Genomic DNA, 21,066 nt, shown 5'->3' with positions numbered 1-21,066 from the left:
CTTGGGAACGAAGACCAGACAGAGCGTAATGGTGCTGCAAAAGATGATCACCAGTGCCACGATGCAGAACTGCACGTTGGGCTGGTCCCTGGTGAGAAAAGACACGGCGGCACCAATGATGCACATGATGCCCACGTTGTAGACGCTCATCCCGATGTATTTGCTGTCATTGAGAGCAGGGATGCTCACGTTCCTGGTCTCCCAGGCCAAGAAACAGCCAAATAACTGTGGGGGAGAAAGAGGATGATTAACATTTGCTTTTCATTGAACATGTTTGAGAAATGGTGAAACAGACTATGTATGAGTGTATCTGAATATTCTTTGAACACCGCTCTCTATCGTTCTTCATAGATGGAGTACTGCGAGACAAAAAGACAGTCATTTGTTTTTTACAAAAAAATACAATCTTTCCTAACTCATATGTTAAGATGAGAAGATCTGCGCTGCTGTCATGTGTGTCTGTTGAAGCTGGAGCCAGTAACCAGTTAGCTTAGCATAAAGACTGGACGAATGGCAGAGCAGCTAGCTGTCAATCATAAGGTAATAAAATCCTCTATAAACCTCACTGATTACCACTTTATACAGTGTCTTGTGCGTTGAATTAATACAAAATAAAACAGAGTGCATGTAAGTCCTTCCTGTATTGGCAGCACCAAGAAATTGCTGAACTTTTCCCTAATCCATATTTTTTTTTTGTAAACTTGTTTAGTATGCATGTACTTAACATCCACAGTAACACATCGTATTTCATGTCTGTTCGTCCAGAAACTATTACGTCCCAACAACAGATGGTTATAATGAATAGCAGAAGATGCGATTTGGCCTTCAGAGTCCTCTGTTGTTCCTCTTGTGGTTCGTTATTCCTTTCATTCGCTGATAAGCTTTTCTTTCCCTCATTTGAACAGACGGTCTAAATATAGAAGGTGTACAGACTGTAACGCCCATTCAGGCAAATTTGTGATTTGGGCTGAATAAATAAATAAATAAATGTGACTTGACTTTGCATGGACAGCTGGTACAAGTGACATCTTCCTTCTCACACCAGTTAATGGTCAGGAGCGGTTTTACACGAGCTTGCACCCTAAATCTCATTTGATTGGATTACTGTCGGAGTTCGTGTCTAGTTTTTCAAAAATATTTTTTTCACTCAGACTCTGCGCATACAGTACATTTGTAGAGCACATTCATAGTGTAAATGTGTGTATATGATGCTCACTGTGGGTACGTGATAAAATGTTGACCCTTTCCTCTCACCATTAGCAGTCCCTTGTAGGCGTAAACAATACCCAGCCAAATGGTCATGTGGGTGTTCTCACAGTGCTCCAAGAAGGGACGGATGGCTATGTCGCGGCCTTGGGGGTCGGCCTGTTGACAACACAAACACACGCAGAGGACGAATATTTAGTGCAAACTTCTGAAAAGTAAGGCAGGTGAACAAAAAAAAAAAGCAAAGTGTACAGTAAGAAACAGATGGAGAAAACCAGCGATCCAGCTGAAGAAAGAAGCACGTTTTCACGTTCATTTTCCTTTTTAGAGGAAGTTCTAATTTAACATTCTGGGTCAAAAGCTGCGCAGACCTTCCGCTGCCGGTCAGAATAACGCGTGTTAGTGATCAAACATTCAGGTGTGTAATCAAACTGCATCCAATCACAGCCACTGGGCATCCCCGGAGCCGGCTGAAGTTAAATGAATCCACGCTTAGGACACTAATGGGCATGACTAATGAAGCTTATTCGCTAATGTGATTTACACCTCCTCTTTTCATTCTTTCACTCGTTTCTCCATCCTGCCCTAGTTCCTCCATTTCTTTGCCTTTCTGTTCACTTCCGCTGTCTTTCATAAGCGCCGGTGACACATGTGACTTATTGGGTAAATTAGCACCTGAGGTTGATATTAATACGCTAAAACATGTCACCTCTCCTCCCTCTTTTCTCACTCTCTCTGTTAGGCAGCTTTGAAAAGCTTTTAACAAGAGCATTAGCCGGCCCTGCATGGATCCATCTGAGGTCTCACCAATATATCAACACGGAGACACCTGGGGCAAGGCTGGGCATAATGCCATGCTGCTCGCTGTGTGTGTGTGTGTGTGTGTGTGTGTGTCTTCGGGCTTGGTTACAGTAAGACAAGGCTCGGCAGATGGTGCTTGTGTGTATTTGTGCACATGCATCTACGCCATAGTCTTCTTCTATTTGCAGAAGTTCAGTTCAGAAGAAAATTCCTTCAAGGCAGAAAGCGAGTTGATGAAGAGATGAGGAAAGGAGTGATGTGGAAACGTTTTGGTTCGTCAGTGCATTTCGTGTCTCTCAACATATGATGAATATACTCACATACACGTCCCTCTTTGGTTGCAAAATCTAATTCCACTGGTCTCTTTGACCCCCACATTCTGCATTCAGGACCCATTAATGGAAATTACAGCTATTGATGCTTTCCTCTATGACCTTGATGGATTTAAATAAGGGGTTCACTATAGAATGATCACTTAAAATGGGAAACTGGTGCTTAAAAAGCTGCAGTGATTCACCCAACAGAGTTGAACAGAAAAGTGCCCAAACTGTATCATTTGTGGATATCCTTGAAGTGTTATATTATAGTACGGCGCTCAGGCTTAAATTCCCACGTCTCTGCTTTGGAAATGCAACTTTCACACGCTGTTCCTCGCCCTGCTTGCTCCTGCTGTCTTTGCGGTCTTCTGCTGTCAACACACAGTCCCTCGAAAGGATTACGTATGAAGTGACACGTCACACATTGTTTGTTTGAAAGACTCCCGCAATGAGGAGAGAAGCCGGCTGGCCAAAATCCCCTAAAACTCAGATGTAGACATAACTTTTCCCACCATCTGCCGACGATCCTCATGGCCTCAGTGGAAGTGAATACGCACACTTTGTCGTAACAATCGTGCGACCTCTTCAGCGACAGAAACCATGTGACTCATCAGTGCTCTGGGACTCAACCATTGGGATGTTGTTCACTTAAAGGGACCGGTAGAGTGTTTCTGCTGTAAATGCCATAAAGGAGGTGGAAACACAGGAAAGTGGAGCAAGGCAGCCTTTTTTCATATTTTATTTTAAAATATGTTAGAAACACAGACAATCATTCTGCAAACTGCTGCTCACTTTTGGCAAGATGATGCAATCCAAAACGTCCCTCACCCCCTTCGCCTTCCATACATTTATGGAAGAAAAGACTTAGACACTAAACAGCTTCACTGCATCATCTGCATCTTTGTCACCTCTGTTTACGTTTTTCAGCTGAGCAATCTGTTATTCAGACAACAATGTTTCAGGACATCACACTTGCGCAAATGATCAACGTTGACGTGCGTTAATTCAACGGGGAGGCCGATTCTGCATCAGCACTCTTTGAGAAGTCACAGCTCCGAGTAAACCTGTGTCACTAATGACAGAATGATAAGACAAAATGAGATATAAGGCACATTAAACCCGGGATTCTATCGTAGAAGCAGGCATCGCCGTTTGCAGGGAAGCTGTCTGGGGAGTTGCTAGGCAACAGGGCTGTAGGCAGCATGTGGCTGCAAAGCGGTTGCGATGGCGGCAAAAGTGGTGGTTCACTGTCATTTTTCACAGCATTAACCCTCTAACGGGATCACTCTGGGAGGCACATTGTCTATGGACAGATGGAGCGAGATGAGGGGAGGAAAGGAGTGGTGGAGGAACGACGGAGAAGGAAATGGACGGTGAGATAGAAGACAGAATCATGTTTCCTTTAAGAGATAAAAGGAGGAAAGAAGATTTGAATTCGATGTGTCTATATGAGTTATTGGGCACTATACTAGCTAATAGCTAATATTAGCAATTAAAGCAGAACCGTTCCACAACGGTGAAAGAACAAGAGAGAAGGAGAAGAGACAGAAGTAAAGAAACAAAATGAGAGATGGGGACAAAATATACGTACAGTATTTTGGGTGGAGCTTTAGACTTTGTGGCAACAATTTATGTTGTAGTATTGTGGCTGTGAAGGAAAATGGAAATCCTCGAAGAAATGTCAGACAGTTTGTCCCCAAGAACGATTGTAAAAATGTTCTAAAAACAAATGACGGTGTTGTGATTAGATCATTTACGAGTTGAAATCTCTCTCAGAACACGGAGCGGTGTCGGCGTGTTGAGCGTCAGCGTGATGTTGTTCTGCCGGTGCCGCTGGGTACCGGCCCCACCAACCGTTCCCCCGGGCACAGGGACGGGGAGAGAGGAGGCCTCTTCACGCAGACGCCGACACATTATCCTGTGTGGCCACAACCGTTTTCATACGTTGAGATACTGACATTTGTTTGGCATTAGTCGAATGGGAAGGAATCCAAGAATGACATTTTTGGGTTCATAGTCTGGAGTACTGGAGAAGTAAGGAGAAGCTCCTGCGGGATTTCATAGAAATGTTACAAAGATGGAGGTATTTAAAGTATGAATGAGGGGGGAGTAGAAAAGCCAGGATGAGAGATTTAAGTGACGGGCGGAGAAAGAAAAACCAGGAGCACAGAGGGCAAAGAGATAGGAAGATGAAAGGCAACTGCATGATGTAGTAATTTGTAGGAAATCATTTGAAAAGCATTCAAATGACTTTTCACAAGCCTCCTCTAAAATTCTGAACAACATTAATGGCCTTTGGACCAGCAGATAGGGGAGGTGCATGCTGGGGAATTGCTGATAATGCCAAAAAGGAGTTCACACCCACTTAGGAGATATTTTCTTGTTGGCTCCACATGCCGTAACAATTACTGTAAATGCCCAGCCACAACACAGATGGCAACCTAATTTCTGAATTTAATGACTTGTAGTTTTCCCCCTAATCTTGCAGGTTGCCTGGAAAATATGTAACTATAGTTGTTGGATTTTCTTTTTCAAAAATGTGCAACCAATTGCATTCCATTTGTCCTATTTTGTTTGCATTCAATAAGTCTCACTGTATATTCTCCACAGACACTGCTGTTAAAAACAATGCTGTTGAGAAAATGTTGCATTTTACTTTCCAAACACAGAAAATGAACGCCAATAATAAAACGTTAAACCGTGCAAATGGAGAGTCGTGGCGTGTTTACCGCTTGCCAAAAGGCTTCAGGACTTTGAAAAAACTTTGAAAAAGAAAGCTGCAACGCTTTACTTTGAAGGCCCCCCAAATTTGGCAAGTATACGTATGGACATTTTATACACGGTTAATAATAACACTATAATGTAGTTGTGCACGGGAAAATTTGCCAGCAACTATAATTCCTCCTGAGGGCTCCCGTTATTGGACGCTGCTGTTAAAAACTGATAATGAACGACTAGAATATAGTTTGTTATTTTAATAATGTAAAATATCCCTTCGCAGGAGGAGTTAGAATTATTGAAAGACACTGAACATTAACTACTACAAGATCAGATAGAAATAGCTGATGTTCGGTATGCTCAAGGACAGAGCAGCAGTCAAATATCACAAATTTTCTGTGAATGTTCATCACCTGCTTCTCATCCGCCTCAATAAATAGAGTCTGATGTTTGTGTTGGAAACCAGTGATTCTTCCCAGTTTGACTTGCTTGTTCTCCCCACTGAGGTGATTAGATTATTAAAAGGAGCTTTTCCGTGTTCCTGATAAGTGTGCAATAACAGTAAAGCACCTGATTCACTTAATGAGGCTCACAACTTGACGATCAGATGTGGAACACAAGGGCAAAAGTTCATCAGGTGGCTCATAACCGTCACACGGCAGCTTCTGAAAACTTCTGACTGATTCAAATCCCACTACAACAACTTTCCAAGGAGCCTGACACTGTTTATCGCATCAATATTTAGCTTTCTGCTTGCTCCACTGATCACAAAATATAGGGAGTATGTTACCAAGAAGGACACTTTGCACATTGACACTGCCCAGGGAAAACCAACTAACTCCAATTATTTTTATTGTTTATTATGTTTATTGTTTATTTATATTGGTGTATATTATTATTATTATTGTTATATTATTTTCAGATGAACAGCTCGCCAAAGTCTTCCATTGTGAGTTGCAAAAAGTCTTGTTTTGTTTTGTTTTGTTGCCACAAAAGCCCGTTGAAGTATCTAAAAAAAAAAAAAGCGTGTTGCGGTGGGTCTGTGCCAGTGTGAATAGGTTGTAAAAAGAGAGGCAGAGGGGTGTGAGAGAAGGAGGCGGGGGAGCGAGCGAGGGAGGGAGGGAGGTTAGAGGTGTGCCGCCTCCAGCAGAGGGTGACCTGCATGCAGCGGGGCCACGGTGGCAGCACGACGCCGCTGGCCCCCCCAGAGCCACGTCTCTGCCGCCCCTCTTCCCGGTGTACGTGGACACCATCTGTACGTACACGTGTGTGTGTGTGTGTGTGTGTGTGCTTATGGGAGGGGGCTTGGGTGTGTGTGTGTGTGTGTGTGTGTTTTAGTGAGTGTCACACCGGATGGGAGACCAGGGTATTCCACCCAAGTGCATCCTCACAAAAACAATTCTGGTTCGCTTATGAGACAGAAGTACAGGCGAGAAGAAAGAAAATCACACTATTTTTTATGCCAGATTCACACATGCTCTTTCGAATCATTCAATCTTTAATCTTCATTAAACTACAGAATCCACTCCCTCCACTCCTCCATCCCTTTTAGGAGTCTCCTCCTCCTCCTCCTCCTCCTCCTCACGTCTTCTTCACCAATTATGATAAAATGATGTCTGTATTGAAATAGTTCTGGTTTCTTTCATTCTTGAGCGTCAACCCCCATTTATTCTTGTTTCCATACAAGACAGTAATCACATTTGAGGACTAATCCCTCTGATAGTACCACGGCCCAATATCCATCTAACCACCACCAAAATGTCTTTGTGTTACTCTTCTCTCTGCACGAAACTGCCACAATTATGTTCTGACAAATGACTGATTGTTTTTTCCGAATTAACTACCTAACTTACTAAAGTCTGGAAACAAACTGGAGCTTCAAAGAAGAAAATAATGCTGCAGAGTGCTTCCGTGTAATCCGTCAAAGACCTGGTGACATTTTAAGAGAATAAAACAGTAAAAGAGGTCAAGTTTTAAAGATGGCAGGTAAAAGGTGAACAGACAAATAAATGGTGCAACAAGTGAGTAAAGAGAAGACTATCAGCACCTCCACAAAGACGCATTTCACGTATTTATGAAGGAAATACGCACACACTTAGTAGATAAGTGCTCAAAAACAGATTTATTCACCCATTTATGCATTCTGAGAAAATTACTGTATAATCCCACAATAAATACTCAAAAGAAACTCAATGAAATATGCACACACACACACACACACACACACACACACACACACACACACACACACACACACACACACACACACACACACACACACACAGACATTGGTGCAGTTGCCTGTTCCTCAGCGGGGAGCTTTCTTAACTGATTTATTAAAAGCTAAACGCGTCATTAGTGTAAGCGGCTAACCCTGAACACTGGGCTCATTACCATATGCAAATGCCGCAGTAAGGCCCGACAGTCTGCCACATTGCAAGCTAAGGCTTTCGCTAACGTGGGCTCCGACGGCTCTCGCCGCTGCTATTTTTACACACCTACCTGTCATGACGCTGCCGTCTGCACGCCGTGTAGCTGCGGGCTGCATGTGGGGTGCAACTGCCTAATGTCATTGTTGTCATAGTTGCAGACGGGGTGGGTGCATCGTTATGGAAGTGCTGCGGCGCTGAGGGATCAGGCACATTTCTTGGGAGTTCGAAATGCCAGATAAGTGAACGGTATCTGCATATTCTACGCACCCAATACTGACTGCCGATAAGCTCAAACTGGTCATAATACCCTCTGCTTATAGCTGGGAAAACACCTGGTTACGTTCCCTAACCACAGTTTACATGGTTCAGTTGGAACACGTGCTAGTATTATAACTTACCTTCACCCAATGCTATGCTACAGGGTCAGAATGTGCAGCTGTAGCACCCTCTTTGACACCCGGGGGCCATTATTTACCATAATCAGGACGTGTAGCTGCAAAGAAACCCAATCATGGTTGACTCAGGGACAAATATGAAGCACCAACAATCGCGGATAAGCCGTCGGATATGACAAGTTACTCTCACACATCACCTCGCCCGTAGGTATTTATCCTGCTCTCTTTTACCTTCCTTTTCCTTCCCCGCTATCTTTCTCTTTGCAGCTTACCTTTCCTTGCAAAAAACGACAAGCAACACATATTTCCCTTTTCATTTCCCAACAGTAAACAGGCACGCACACACACACACACACACACACACACACACACACACACACACACACACACACACACACACACACACACACACACACACCTCTGTGCCCTCTACCAAAACAATGGCACGAATGGAAATTTAATAGAATTTTTCCTCTATATAATCCACTCTAGTTTCTGATTGCTGGGCTGGGGGTTACATTCACTGATGACCTTTTCCTTCTTCCCATTTCATCATTCTACTTGTGACACTCTGCCTTAAACTCATTCTCATTCCCTTTTCTCCTCAAGGCGGTAATTTCCGATTTGGTTCAATACCAGAACGGCCTTTGGTGACATTGCCCTTTATTGCGAACCAGTCGGAGTAATTACGAACCATCACACACAGAAACACAAGCCCAGCATCATTATGTGAGTAATAACTTTCATTTTACCCGCTTCACTACATTTCCCATCATCCTTTCTCAAACAAATGAGTGCCAGAAACTGATTTCACTGCCAAGAAATCATTTAGATTGTTCTCTATTTATTATTCTTCCTGTTTACACTATCTGATACAAGACCATCCCATTATATCATATAATATCTTCCTCAAAAAATGGGAATGATCTTCCGTGTTAAACATGAAAATCGAACAGGCAGACCTACTGTATTTAAAACCGCCACGAGCAATACGTAACAGTGAATGAATTTGTATGCCAATACTTTCCGCTGCAGTACTTAGTAAAACAAAATGGACCATTGATTGAAAACATAAAAAAAAAAGCAGAACATAAATGATGTATTTTAGCCCGGCCTATATTATTCATTGTTTTTACTCTTTATGCAGAGGAGGGACATTAACTGATGAAACCCCTATAAGTCATGTCCTATGTAACCATTATTCTCTAGGAACACGCTGTTGTCATAGTGATGTAGTTACCCATGTTGCGCGTGGATACCAATAAGAGTCTCTGTACTTCCAGTAGAGGGAAACCATACTCTCCTCTTTAGAGGGATCTGTCTTTCTGTGTCCCTTTGTACCTGCAAATCAAGAGTATTATTTCAGTCCTTTGAGGCCTCAAGTTGCCAGGAGCCGTGTGCTGCGGTGGCTTGTTTGGCGCTGTTATTCACAAGCCAACCAAAGTGCACAGTACTGTGTCTCTAAGTACTGCGTTCCCATGGGAGCAGAAGGCGATACCTATACTGACGGCAGTGTTTACTCTTACTCTACCAAGTTGTGTGTCTTTGATTCAAACTGGCCCTTCTGGAGGGCTCATAAACTTTGCTTTTTCCATTATATAACTCTGTCCTCCTTCCTCCTCTACTTCTCCACACCAGCGTCACGCATCTCCCTCCCCCTCGATCCAAAGCGTCTCTCGATTTTATTCTTTTCACTGTATTTCTTTCATCCTCCTCTTTGAATTATCCCCGTCAATGGTGAATGATGCTTCTGTTATCATTTACTACATTTAATACTAACTAGTACCAAAGTTAAATCCGGAAGAACACTCCTTTGGGTAAGTAATTGTGAAACACCAGACAGGACTGTATGCTGACGTTATATAATGACACAACTACCGTGAGGCCACTACAACAGAGTATCTTCTATCACACTTATTAAAAACAACACGAAAAATCACACTACAGACAGCACTCTCTGCTTATATTGTTTTGCACCATTGATTCAGCCTCTTTCATCATCAGTTTGTATTAAAAATAATCTTTAAAACCAGGACCTGTGTCTGGTTGCCCCCTTTGTCTTTCTCAGAGCCGAGATGTGACAAGACACACTTCACTGGTTGGGATGGATGTTTTCTGCGGTGCCAGCTGCATAAGCTTAAGTGTGTGTGTGTGTGTGTGTGTGTGTGTGTGTTATATGGAGACTAATAAGAGCAGACAGCCAAACAGATCCCCTCTTCTCCACGGACCACCGTCCGCTGGCCTCAGCATCCAGGTATTTGGAGGACTGCACCACAAAAATGTCTTATTACTGTACAAGTATCTGGTGGAATCCTATCACAACACGAGTGAAGAGGCCAACCCGAATGTGCTCACTTGCTTCAATAAAAGGTCTTTCAGCAGCTGGAAGGACCTTAAACATATTTCCATCATTCCATCTCACCGGCAGTTTTCAGTTATTTAAAGAGGGCTTTTCTCCTTTCTCACTATGTACCTCCATGTTTTTCTCAAATTATTCTTCCATAGTCTTTTCATTCCACCTCCTGCTCCTTCAGTGACTCCATCTGCATTCTCTTCTGCGTCCCATAAATCTTTCCACTCTCAATTTCTCTCATTTTTCCTCTCGGTTAGCCACATGTTTCGCAAGTTCCCTTTGCTTTCCATCTTTTGCTCCTTAATACGCTGACTTGTTTCAATTCCTCCCGAGGCCCTCCTCTCTCAATTCTTTCTATTCCCTGGTCCCAATCCTTTGCCTGCTGGGTCCGGCCTCTCGCTCAACCTTAGGGAGAGACCTAATGAAGCAGAAATGCAGCAGTGCTCCGCAGGAGCTCCGTGATGCGCTGGGAGAGCCGTAAGGAAGCACACACACACACACACACACACTCATAAAAACATGCACATTCAGGCGCAGCTGCAAAGGCGCAATTGCAAACAAACTCCCAAAGGCCCCCGCGCATGTGTCGGGGGCAAGTAGTGGCAAGAACGTGGGCAGTTTGCCCCACTGAGGGCGGAGAGGAGAGAGTTATAGGATAGGGGCATCAATGGCAGCCTGCAGGAGTTGACACAATGAGTTCAACGCCTTTGGCTAAATATGACCGTCGTGCCAACACTTTGTGGTCACTCTGTGGTAGACACACACACACACACACACACACACACACACACACACACACACACACACGCGCACACACGTCCACGCAAGCACGGATGACTCAGGCGCTCCCAGGGGTACCTCTCCACCTAGCTGAAGCTTGGCTCTGACAAACACAACACCTTATGGTTTGCTATTGGTGCCCAAGGAGAGACAGCAACACAGACACCATCCTAATCCCATCCCTTCATTGTCTCTAACACACACACACACACACACACACACGTCTTAATTCATTTTACGTACAACACAAAATAATAGAAAAGAAACGGTCAATTACGCCAACTGTCAGTGGCCTCCAGAGACAGCAGCCAGTCACACCAGAGGAGGGTGCAGCCAGTCACAGCATAAATAGTTAATGAGCAAATCATCAAAATACCACGTTGAGTAGAACACTCTGTGAAAAGGTGTATTACGCATATTATTATTGTGTATTTAGCAAAAAAGCAATTCAACGTAGACGAGGTAACATAGATATATTTTACCCCGATGAAGCTTGCTTGAGAATTAAATAACTAAAAAATGTTCAATGTATTCAACAAGAGACAAACGCTTTTTGAAGAACATAAGCTTTTCACAGCAATGGGCTGGACTCAATATCTTATGAACAAATACTGCTTTAATTTCACATCCAACCTTGTGGTTGCATGGAACCTTTTCTCTTTAACATGCTGCGCCTCGTTCTGGTTGTTTTTTTGCATTAACAAAAGCAAATTCAAGAAGATTTTGTGACGCCTTATGCAACCGGTTTTACAGAGGAAGAGGTTGAGAAAGAACTTGACTTGTAAAAGTAACCTTTTAAATTTCATTTTCAATGAACAGGGAGAAGAAACTGACCCAGAGAAACAAATGAATACAAAACTAGAGACCGAGTGATCTCTTTCTGCAGTATACAGCCTCAACCAATCAAATAGACAATTAGGGAGTGAGAGAGAGAGAGAGAGAGATAGAGAGAGAGAGAGAGAACCTCAGCAGATCAGAGTAATAGCTTCTCCCTGACGGCCACGTGGAGCTGGCAGTGCGACAGAGAGATTAGTATTTTCGTCAGATGGTCAGATGGTGGTTTGTTTTCGGGACTCAGCTGGTAGAGTTCGACCATCGGGATCACCACCAGGTGCTGCCACGTCCCCCCCCCGGGCTCGGGCCCACCATTGGAGGGCACTGCAGGGTTGGCACAGTCCCCAGCATGCTAGGTTGTGAATGGAATCATTTCAAAGCACAAGAGACAATAATTTGGTCTCTTTTTACTTGCAGGATGGTGCCAGATTTAAATCCTATCTGAGTGTTTATCTGAATGAAGACGTGGGAGAGAGGAAAGAACAAAACAGAAAACATCTGGGAGAAATCAAAACAGTTAAGGAAGCATAAACACAGGGAAGAAAAAGGCAGTGTTCTTGAATTCATTTAGTCCAAAATGTAGTTTAAGCTTGGAATTTCTATTCTAATTGAGGCTGATTAATTAAAAAAAGCCTGGTTAATTACACCCGGCTATCGCAGACAGATGAGCCCTCTGATGCGTTGTCAGTCCCTCTCTGTGATGCTCACCTCAGCTCCTCTGGAGTTGTCCTACTTTAGTTCCCTCTCCTCTTCCTCTAGTAAATGCACATCTGGGAGAGAAGTTGACTTTGCATACAGACCTACTTTTCCCTCCGTCTATGATATGCAGCATTTTGAAGCCAGTCACTTATCAATACCCAGATGGAATTCACCAGCAGTGTGCGAGGTTTTACAAACAGGATTTTATTCCTTTACTACATTATACATGCTGCAAGAGGCATGTTGCAAAATACATACGAGTTAGTCGGGACCGCGCCGCAGCAAAAGTCCCTCGCTGCCACTTCTCATTTCTTTCTTTTTATAGGTGTAATGAAGAACAGCGAATACACCTCTTCCCCTCTCTCCTGCTCTCGGTCTCGACTCTCCATTTCTCTGCCACCTCATCGATCCCCCAATGCAATCAGGCTCTCGAGGCTACGTGAATCTCATTCTGAGGACATGGCAGCACATTCAGGCTGAGCACAAATCGATAGCAGTATGTCTTGAGATGGAATGCAAAGTGTATAAGTATTATGCATTGAGAATCTCTGTCTGTGTTCATATTACAAACACCCTACAAATCAAACTTGGGAATAGATGAATGTGAACTGTCAGGTACGAATAATGATTGTGCCTTTAATTAGCCGTCAGGGCTAAATGAAGAGAGTCATTACACATTAGCAGCATCTAATATGTACCTACATGTAATGAGGTATAATCTCATTTGAGAAAGATGTATAAAAGCTATGCAGACGGCGTACATTAAATGACACAGATAGAAGAAGGTAAATGATGAAATGCAGTTTATTCATAGCTGCTTGCAGCCTGACCACTCACTGCATATACAGTGCTCTCTATATGAGAAATGCTGCACTACGGTTATGGCTATTTTGAAACTGCAGGGCAACTCGTTCCATCACTCATTCATGTATCTACACACACACGCAAAAAAACATACACAGCACTACAATCAAAATGCACCCAAAATGTCCCTCCCAGGAGCTCATGAATGATGGTTGATCTTTCAACGTAGTCAGAGAACGGCATCTATATGCCACAACTGCTGTACACACAACATGGTTTGGCTGAACAACACAAACTGATATTTACGTCTTGGCATCAGATCTCATGACAGCAAAGAACACCGTGTCACGCACAAAACCATCCACTTGGATCACAGAGACACAAGTGCAGGCCTGCAAAATGAGAGACAGGTGGATAAATGCAGAAATACAAACACGCGCAGAGACTTCGTGGAGGGGAGTAAGGCAGTCGTTGCTGCACAGTGTGTCAATCAGGTTAATTCCCGGACAGATGGCTGGCGGTGATGTTGGGTAGGTGGTGATGTGGGGAGGCATGTCTGAAAGATAACGACACCTCATCTATAAATATAATGCATCTACATGGGCGGGTTATAAGCGAATGTGCACACACACACACACACACATATAGAAAACCAACTTCAGCAATCAGCAGATTGTGCATCACCGCATGCACAGATCTCCTCACTGTTATCTAACCACCTCACAGCTATTTTCTCTTTGTCTCTGCACCATCACCTTTTCTTGCTCTCCCTCTCTTCCTCTTGGCTCCTAATAACTCTTCTGCATCGCTGCGCTCTCACTCTCTCGCAGTGACACATCTCACCATTCAAATCTCACGCAGAGAGCGCCTGCCTCGCTGCAGCTGATAATGTGCAATGCGCCACAGAGAGGGAATCAGACGATTTAACACAGAAATGGAGCAGTTTGGACATGACGGGCTATTTACCATTAGGGACTGCAATTTACAGCCGTCATTTCTAGTCCTGGACCTGCATAGTTTACACAATCATCAACAGGCTTTAGATCTATTCCCTTGTGACAAGCACAGAGGCTCATTTTATAGCATTAAGCAATGTTAAATGACACATGCTAACAAAGATTGCTGGATTGCTGGTGGGGTTCGGGTGGTTTTGGCAACAAGAGGGAGGTATCGATGGCTCAACACAGTAAGCGTCGAGGTTGTGTCCATTTAGATTCATTCATTTCAATCAGGTGACCACTTAATCAAAACTAATTTAAAGCTTTTGTTGGAAAAAATATTAATACTTAAACTAGCAGCGCTCCAAAAAACCCTCTTCTTGGCTCTTTGAAGAGCTGACTTTGAAAATCACATGACAGGAATTCGCAGGTCAGAAGAGGTTAGAAATTCGTACACAGCCAAACACCCAACGCATTACTCTGATGGATCAGAACATCTCTCTCACCACATCACAGTCACACGAGGGACTGGCAGGTTATTTACTACGTACACTGTATCCAATGAAGGCTGAGGGGAATCGTAAACCCCTCTGGGTTGCCAGTCGGGCATTTTGCAATGGTATGAAAACCCAACATGTGAAAATTGTGACCTATGCTGACGGTTTCAATTAAATTTCACAGCTGCTTACATAAACTGCACACACAGCATGATTTTTTCTTCTGGTTTTGCTGCCATCAATCATATAATTGAATATTTGCAACGCCTTCGTTATCAGTAAAGTCAACTATTTGCGAACACTTCTCAACTGCAGCAGTTCTTCAGGGATATTTCCGACACTGCAGGCTTTTCATGCACGCGCATAACATGCCAACACCCGCCCATTTCAACACAGCATTAACTTAGATAACACCAGTGATCACAGAAACACAACCTCTCTTTGTTTCATCCGACTCCAAGGAATTTGAGGCGGGAATGAGACTGGCATAGTGCCAGTTTGTTGCAGCGCCGCTGGGTTTAATTATCTGACCTTCCCGTAGAAGCGCTCACGGGCTCCCCGCCGGCGGCAAGTGCTAATCAATGTCACCCTGGGCGGTGTGATGACAGGTAGCCATGACACCCCTCATTCTCCCATCACTCCCTCTTTCTCACTACGTCTCTCATCACACATATTCAACCCCGCCTCCCCGAACGTCTCTATTTCTGTGTTTTCTGGAATGCAGGCAGACTCCCTCTTTAGTCTCTCCAAGTCACTCTGTTGCTGTCCTTCCATCTTCAGCCCCCTGTTTCTGTTAGTTAGTTAGTTACAGTGTGCCGAAGGCTCAAGGGCTTGTGTAAAATAACTCTTCCACTTAGCTGGATGTATTTGTATTCCTGGGCTCACAGTGCTGAGGCAGCGCCGGTACTTTGTTCAAGCCGTGGCAAAGTGCTCTCATCTCCCCATCACTGAGCGACCTTGGTGGTCTCCTACACCTGACTCCACCGAGTGTTGTATGTAGGTTCCGTGTGTTTAAATCCGGGCGTGCATGTGTGAAACTGTGTGGTACCGGTGATTAACCTTCATTTCATTGACCCCTCCCCTCGCACACGGTTATTGAGGCACCAAAGCCTCCTCGTCCTTGAGGTGAACACAGCTCTGCAGAGGCGGTGCAGGGATGATGAATTGTTGCCGCATGCAACAGCTTGTGGGTCCACGTGAAAAAGAAATTAGGGATGAAAGTAAATTAAATCAAAGCCAGTGATCTTGCAATAACGCAGTTCTTATCACATAGCGGCAAATCTTTTCAGGGATCCGTCACTCTGGTTTGCTGTTACAGCACATTCTTGCTGGATCGTATTCCACACCAGACAACACCAGACTCATGCAATGTGTGTGTCAAAAATAATCATTCACAACTTGAAAATTAAACAACTCATGATAAATCTCTCCGAAAAAGGACAAAAAAATAAAATGCACTTATATTAAAGTCAAATAATAGACATTAGCTTTGTATCTTTTACCTACCAAAAAGTCAAAGACAGGCATTTCTGCCAAATCAGTCGGCACAACAGTCAGATTGATTTCCGGTTGAAAAGAAAAAAAAATGTTCCACCCTGTTCGCTGCTTGGCAGCCGTACTTTCAGCTGGGCCGAGTGCTGCGGGGCAAGTCAGCAAAGGTCAGATAGTATTCTTGGCACAACACTAGTGACAACTATTGGTTGTTTAACGGCGTCACCATGAAGAGCGATGATTAGCAATGAGTATTGAGGTAGGTGGTCTTTCCAAATTAGAAATTCAAAACACACAAGTACTTTGCCTTGTGAAGGTGCCCGAGTTTAAAATGAATGGCTATTGAAAAAATACAGTATATTTAATTGCAGTAGTTCCTATAATAAAAAAACTTAACAAGGCTGAGTGTTTTTGCCTTTTTTCTGGGTATCGATTGCTTCCTCGAGCATCAAGGACACTGGTTTTGTATCACATTACTGTGAAATCAAAGAAGCACTTTTATACTTATTTTAATCCGTTTCAAATATCATCAAAACGAAGGTGTTTTTTCCATCACCCACAAATTACAAAAAATTGTGAGAAAAGGGAAAAGTTATGTTTGTCCTTAGCAAACAGGTAGAATGAACACAAGTCTGTGTTTCAGGGCTATATTGCAGCCCACTGAACCGAGGGGTACTTAGTAAACTATGAGCTGTAAGATATCCCCGGTGTTTCAGCATTATATGTATCCCAATACATATTAACGAAACACATTCTTTTTAATAGATGGTTAAATTATAATAGTTCCATAAATCCTTAAGCGAACTGCACCATAAGTTGACTGGCTATTTAATCATGATCAAATGGAAGGATGTACTGAACAATTGCGGGAAACATTTGTGTTTCAGTGTACCTCATCATCACCTCGCGGCCTCTGGGGCCACAGTCGACAGCAGCAGCCTCATCATCATCATCATCATCATCATCATTATTATCATCACCGCCAAATACGGATTCACCGCTGCCATCATCAAGAGCTGCATCACTATCCAGAGTCTGAAACTAATCGCGTCTCCGCCACGGGCGGATGAGAGAAGGCTGCCTTTATCTTAAATGTGTGCGGCTGAGCCTTAATGGAATCCTCAGGGCTGTGGCCGAGCAGAAGAGGAGGAACACTGATGGATGCGTCTGGTCACTGATGGAGGGCGTGGTATGAAAGAGAGGCCGAGAGGAAGAGGACCACGGGAAGAGAGTAAAAGACTGAATGACTGGAAGAATGAAAAGTGTGTTGAGGGGTAGATGACATTGTACTTACACAACCAGGATGTAGGTGGGGCAGCTCCGTAGCATGCAAAGTGTATCTGTGTGTTTGACTTCACAGTCTGATATTACATAGGCTGGATTAAAGTGGTACATTTTTAACAATTGAATAAACAAACAGAAACTAATACATGTCCTATTTGCATGCATATACAGTACAATGTGCGGTGTCCACTCACAGAATACCCTGGATAAAGCCTCAGCTGTGACTGCTGTAACTCTTGACACTGCTTTTCATTTCGAAGACTTCTAATTGGTCAATTGCATAGCCCTCATGCTCAATCAGCTGTTGCCTAGCAACTGCCGTTCGGGGCACCGGTAGCAAGAGGAGCAGCAAAAGTGGCGGGCAAAAGAAAAGAAAGGAGAGCAAAAAGAGACGTATTGGTAATGGTGAAGGTCGGGGGCAATTTAGTGTGTTAGAGAGAAAGAGGAAAAAAAGAGATATACGCTGAGGGTAAAGGAGTAAAAGGAGGGAGAGAGAAGTAACACATTACATACAGATGGAGATAAAGTGAAAGGAGGTAAGTATTGCCACACAATCCCATTTTCAGCTGATTCACTTGAACGGGCTCAGCCATGCACAGCCACATGTCCAATTTACCAGCTAGAGTGTCAACAAACGCTCCCTCTGAAGCGCTCCTTCAAGTGTTTTCCTGCACGATTCGCTGATAACGCCGTCGGCTCACCCCTTGCTGTACAATACGGTCCCCCCCCCCCCCCCCCGCTAGACAAACGCCGGTGTACTGCCAAAGAAAAACATCGCCGATTCATATTTTCCATGGAAAACCATGAAATCCTATGTGAACTGAAAGCTGCGTTGACTTGGCTGGACATCCACGGCACCCCGCATCGTTCCCTCCCATAATAGACCGGGGCATAAATCTACAAAGACACAACAAACATGAAAATGCTTTCAAACGTTTGAAAGCATTATCACACTGATTGGTAAAGCATTGAAGAGGTGAAATCACTGACTGCGAGTTAAGTGCGACTAAATCCGACTGTAAATATAGAAGCATTGGAGGCAGGCATGCCTGAACTTTGATTAAGTAGATATACGGTCTAGTATTAAATATGCCGCTCACCATTTCAGATCTCCGGCGTTTTCATTTTAATGATCTGTATTAAACAGACTTTAAACAGTACAACTTGCATCTGCTGTGTTCGCTCAATCATTACTTTTCCTGCCCTACTTTCTTCACATAATGAGGTGAAACTTGACAATTACCACATTTCTGGACCCGGGTAACAGCTGCTGGCTGTTAGATTCAGTGTCTGGAACCTGTAAGATTCAGTGTCTTTCTCTTAGATTATGTAGCTGGTTTAACTGTTGTTAAGAAAAGTATTTTGGTTTCTTGGACGTCTCCTCATTCTCTCCACATCTTGAATTCTGTCAGACCCAGATGTTATTGAGCTGGAGCTTTCCATTGCACACACGTTTGTTATAGAATAATCTATTGACATTTGTGGTATTGTTTGTTTTTGTGTCCAGCCTATTAATGTAGACAAAACTGCTACATTGTTATGAAATAGTTCTTTTCCTCCTCTTCTGTCTTCTCTCCCTCAGACTGGGATTTGCATGGAACAGAACTTGCTTCATGGAAGAAAGTAGATAAAACACGTCCAACTGCTTTTTGGGGGGGTTGAGGTTTCAGCCCTTTCAGAAAGCCCCGATGGTTGGGACATGTAAAAACGGGCGAGACTATAAACAGAAGCGGATATCCCCCGAGGTAACACCTGTGACACACTTACCTGTGCCAGCGTCAGAGGCACCGTGCTGCTCTGTTCCCACCACAAAGGTAAAGCATAACTCTGCACAATATGTGCAGCAGGGGCTCAGAAGAACACGATTAGCAGTTGTGAACGTGTGTTTCTAACTGCAGGTTGTGATAATGAGGTGGTCATGTCAGCATGAATCTGCTGAAGGTCTCTCGATTACGAGAGGCTTATCAACAATTCAGCTGTCTACAGTAGAGCAACATCTGCTCAATTCACCACAACACTGAACTCGATGCAATCTGATGATGCGACTCATGCAGTGACAGTTACAGACAAGACAATCTCTCAGCTCCTCGTGCACCCGTACAAATTACAATGAATATGTTGAGTCGAAGTGTCCTTCTCTTTTGTTCTCTTCACAGATGGTCGATGAGAGACGGCCTAGGTGGGTGGTGGTTATCCCTTTAATGACACAGTTTGCTTTGAAAGGGCATTGATCTCAGACAGTGCTGTACTTGAGGCTAACAAAGAAGCCTCAACGTTCAGCAGGAACTTAGCACTCCTTTTAGTCCTGCGTGGAGGATGTTTTTAAAATACTTCATTGTTTCCAAATTGTGTCATCTTTCACATCTTCGGCTTTGTCATCTGGAATGTCATTACTCCTGTTTGAATATGTTTTTCATCCAAATCCGACCTTGCTTAATCTACCTGTATTTGAAGCATAATATGAGAGACTGGGGAGAAAGTTGTTGTTTGCTTCATTCAATAACATCAATGTTTTATTTCTAACAGAATACCATTTTGAGAGCCTACCAGATCAAATGAATGTAAACAGGACTATTGTTTCACCTTGTTTCTGCAATGCAGGCTGATGGTGAAACAAGAGCATCATGTCCTTCAGATGGCATTCACACGATCAACAGCTGACTGAGACTGCAGTGGAAGACCTGTGTGAGAGTACGGAGGAAGGGGGAGCAACAAAACTGTGGGAAAGTGGGTGCGTATGTGGGAGCGTGCATGTGTGGGTGCAAATCTGCAGTATTCAAAAAGGTTCTTACAGGGGTGGAGGCATTCCTTTGTCAAAACCTCTACAAGTCCCATAGAATTTACATTACTGGGAACCATCTTCAAAGCATTTTCATTTTTAATGGATTCTCTGAGCCTTTTGGTTTATTTGGCCAGACGATTGCTCACCTTTTCTATAAGGCCTCGATAGTGGAGTGTACAAGGTGCGCATTCAAACTCACAACTACAGACTGTTGCTGTGTTGGAGGAAACTCAAGCACCAAAAAAAGTGAACTGGTCCATGTGAATTGCGAGACTGTGTTAATGTTTCTGTTTGGAATTGTCCGGGTTTCCCTTGAGCACATAAACACACCGACCTGCAAAAGATCTGTGAAACCATATTTTCAACAAAAAGGTGACAGAATGTCACTAAAGGAATCGAGTCAATACCTAAAACCCCAAAAAGATGAATCCTCAAACACGCTACGGTACGCACCATCAACACGCACAGCGGCAACGTTCACAATTTGTTCATGTTGTAATAAACACGCAACAACACTCTGACAACTGGCACGGTTGTTTGATTCGATTCCAAACATCTGTGCGTGCACACTGCGTGGCTGATCGCGGCCCACGTGCCATCCAAGCGGACGACACTCGCTGTCAGCCACAGTTATCCGTCTGCCTGGCGGAACTTCTCTGGAACAAGTCTCGCCCCCCTTTGGCCACGCTTTCCTCTTTCCCCAGCTCACACCGCCACAACACAGACCGGGTTGGA

At 43.7% G+C, this 21,066-nt stretch overlaps 1 protein-coding gene across 1 annotated transcript in view; it reads right to left on the bottom strand.

The window, feature by feature from the left end:
- Nucleotides 1-21,066, bottom strand: part of gabbr2 (gamma-aminobutyric acid (GABA) B receptor, 2) — a 127,776-nt gene that overhangs the window by 9,708 nt on the left and 97,002 nt on the right. The window contains exons 14-15 of the mRNA XM_040188886.2: nt 1,255-1,365; nt 1-225 (exon numbers count right to left, since the gene is read on the bottom strand). Coding sequence (XP_040044820.1) covers nt 1-225; nt 1,255-1,365 — 336 coding nt within the window. The remainder of the gene's footprint in view (nt 226-1,254; nt 1,366-21,066) is intronic.

This window comes from Gasterosteus aculeatus, chromosome 10 (genome assembly GCF_964276395.1).
Source record: "Gasterosteus aculeatus chromosome 10, fGasAcu3.hap1.1, whole genome shotgun sequence".
NCBI classification, from domain to species: Eukaryota; Metazoa; Chordata; class Actinopteri; order Perciformes; family Gasterosteidae; genus Gasterosteus; species Gasterosteus aculeatus.
The sequence above is the reverse complement of the archived record's forward strand: the minus strand, read 5'-3'. Positions and strand labels throughout refer to the sequence as shown.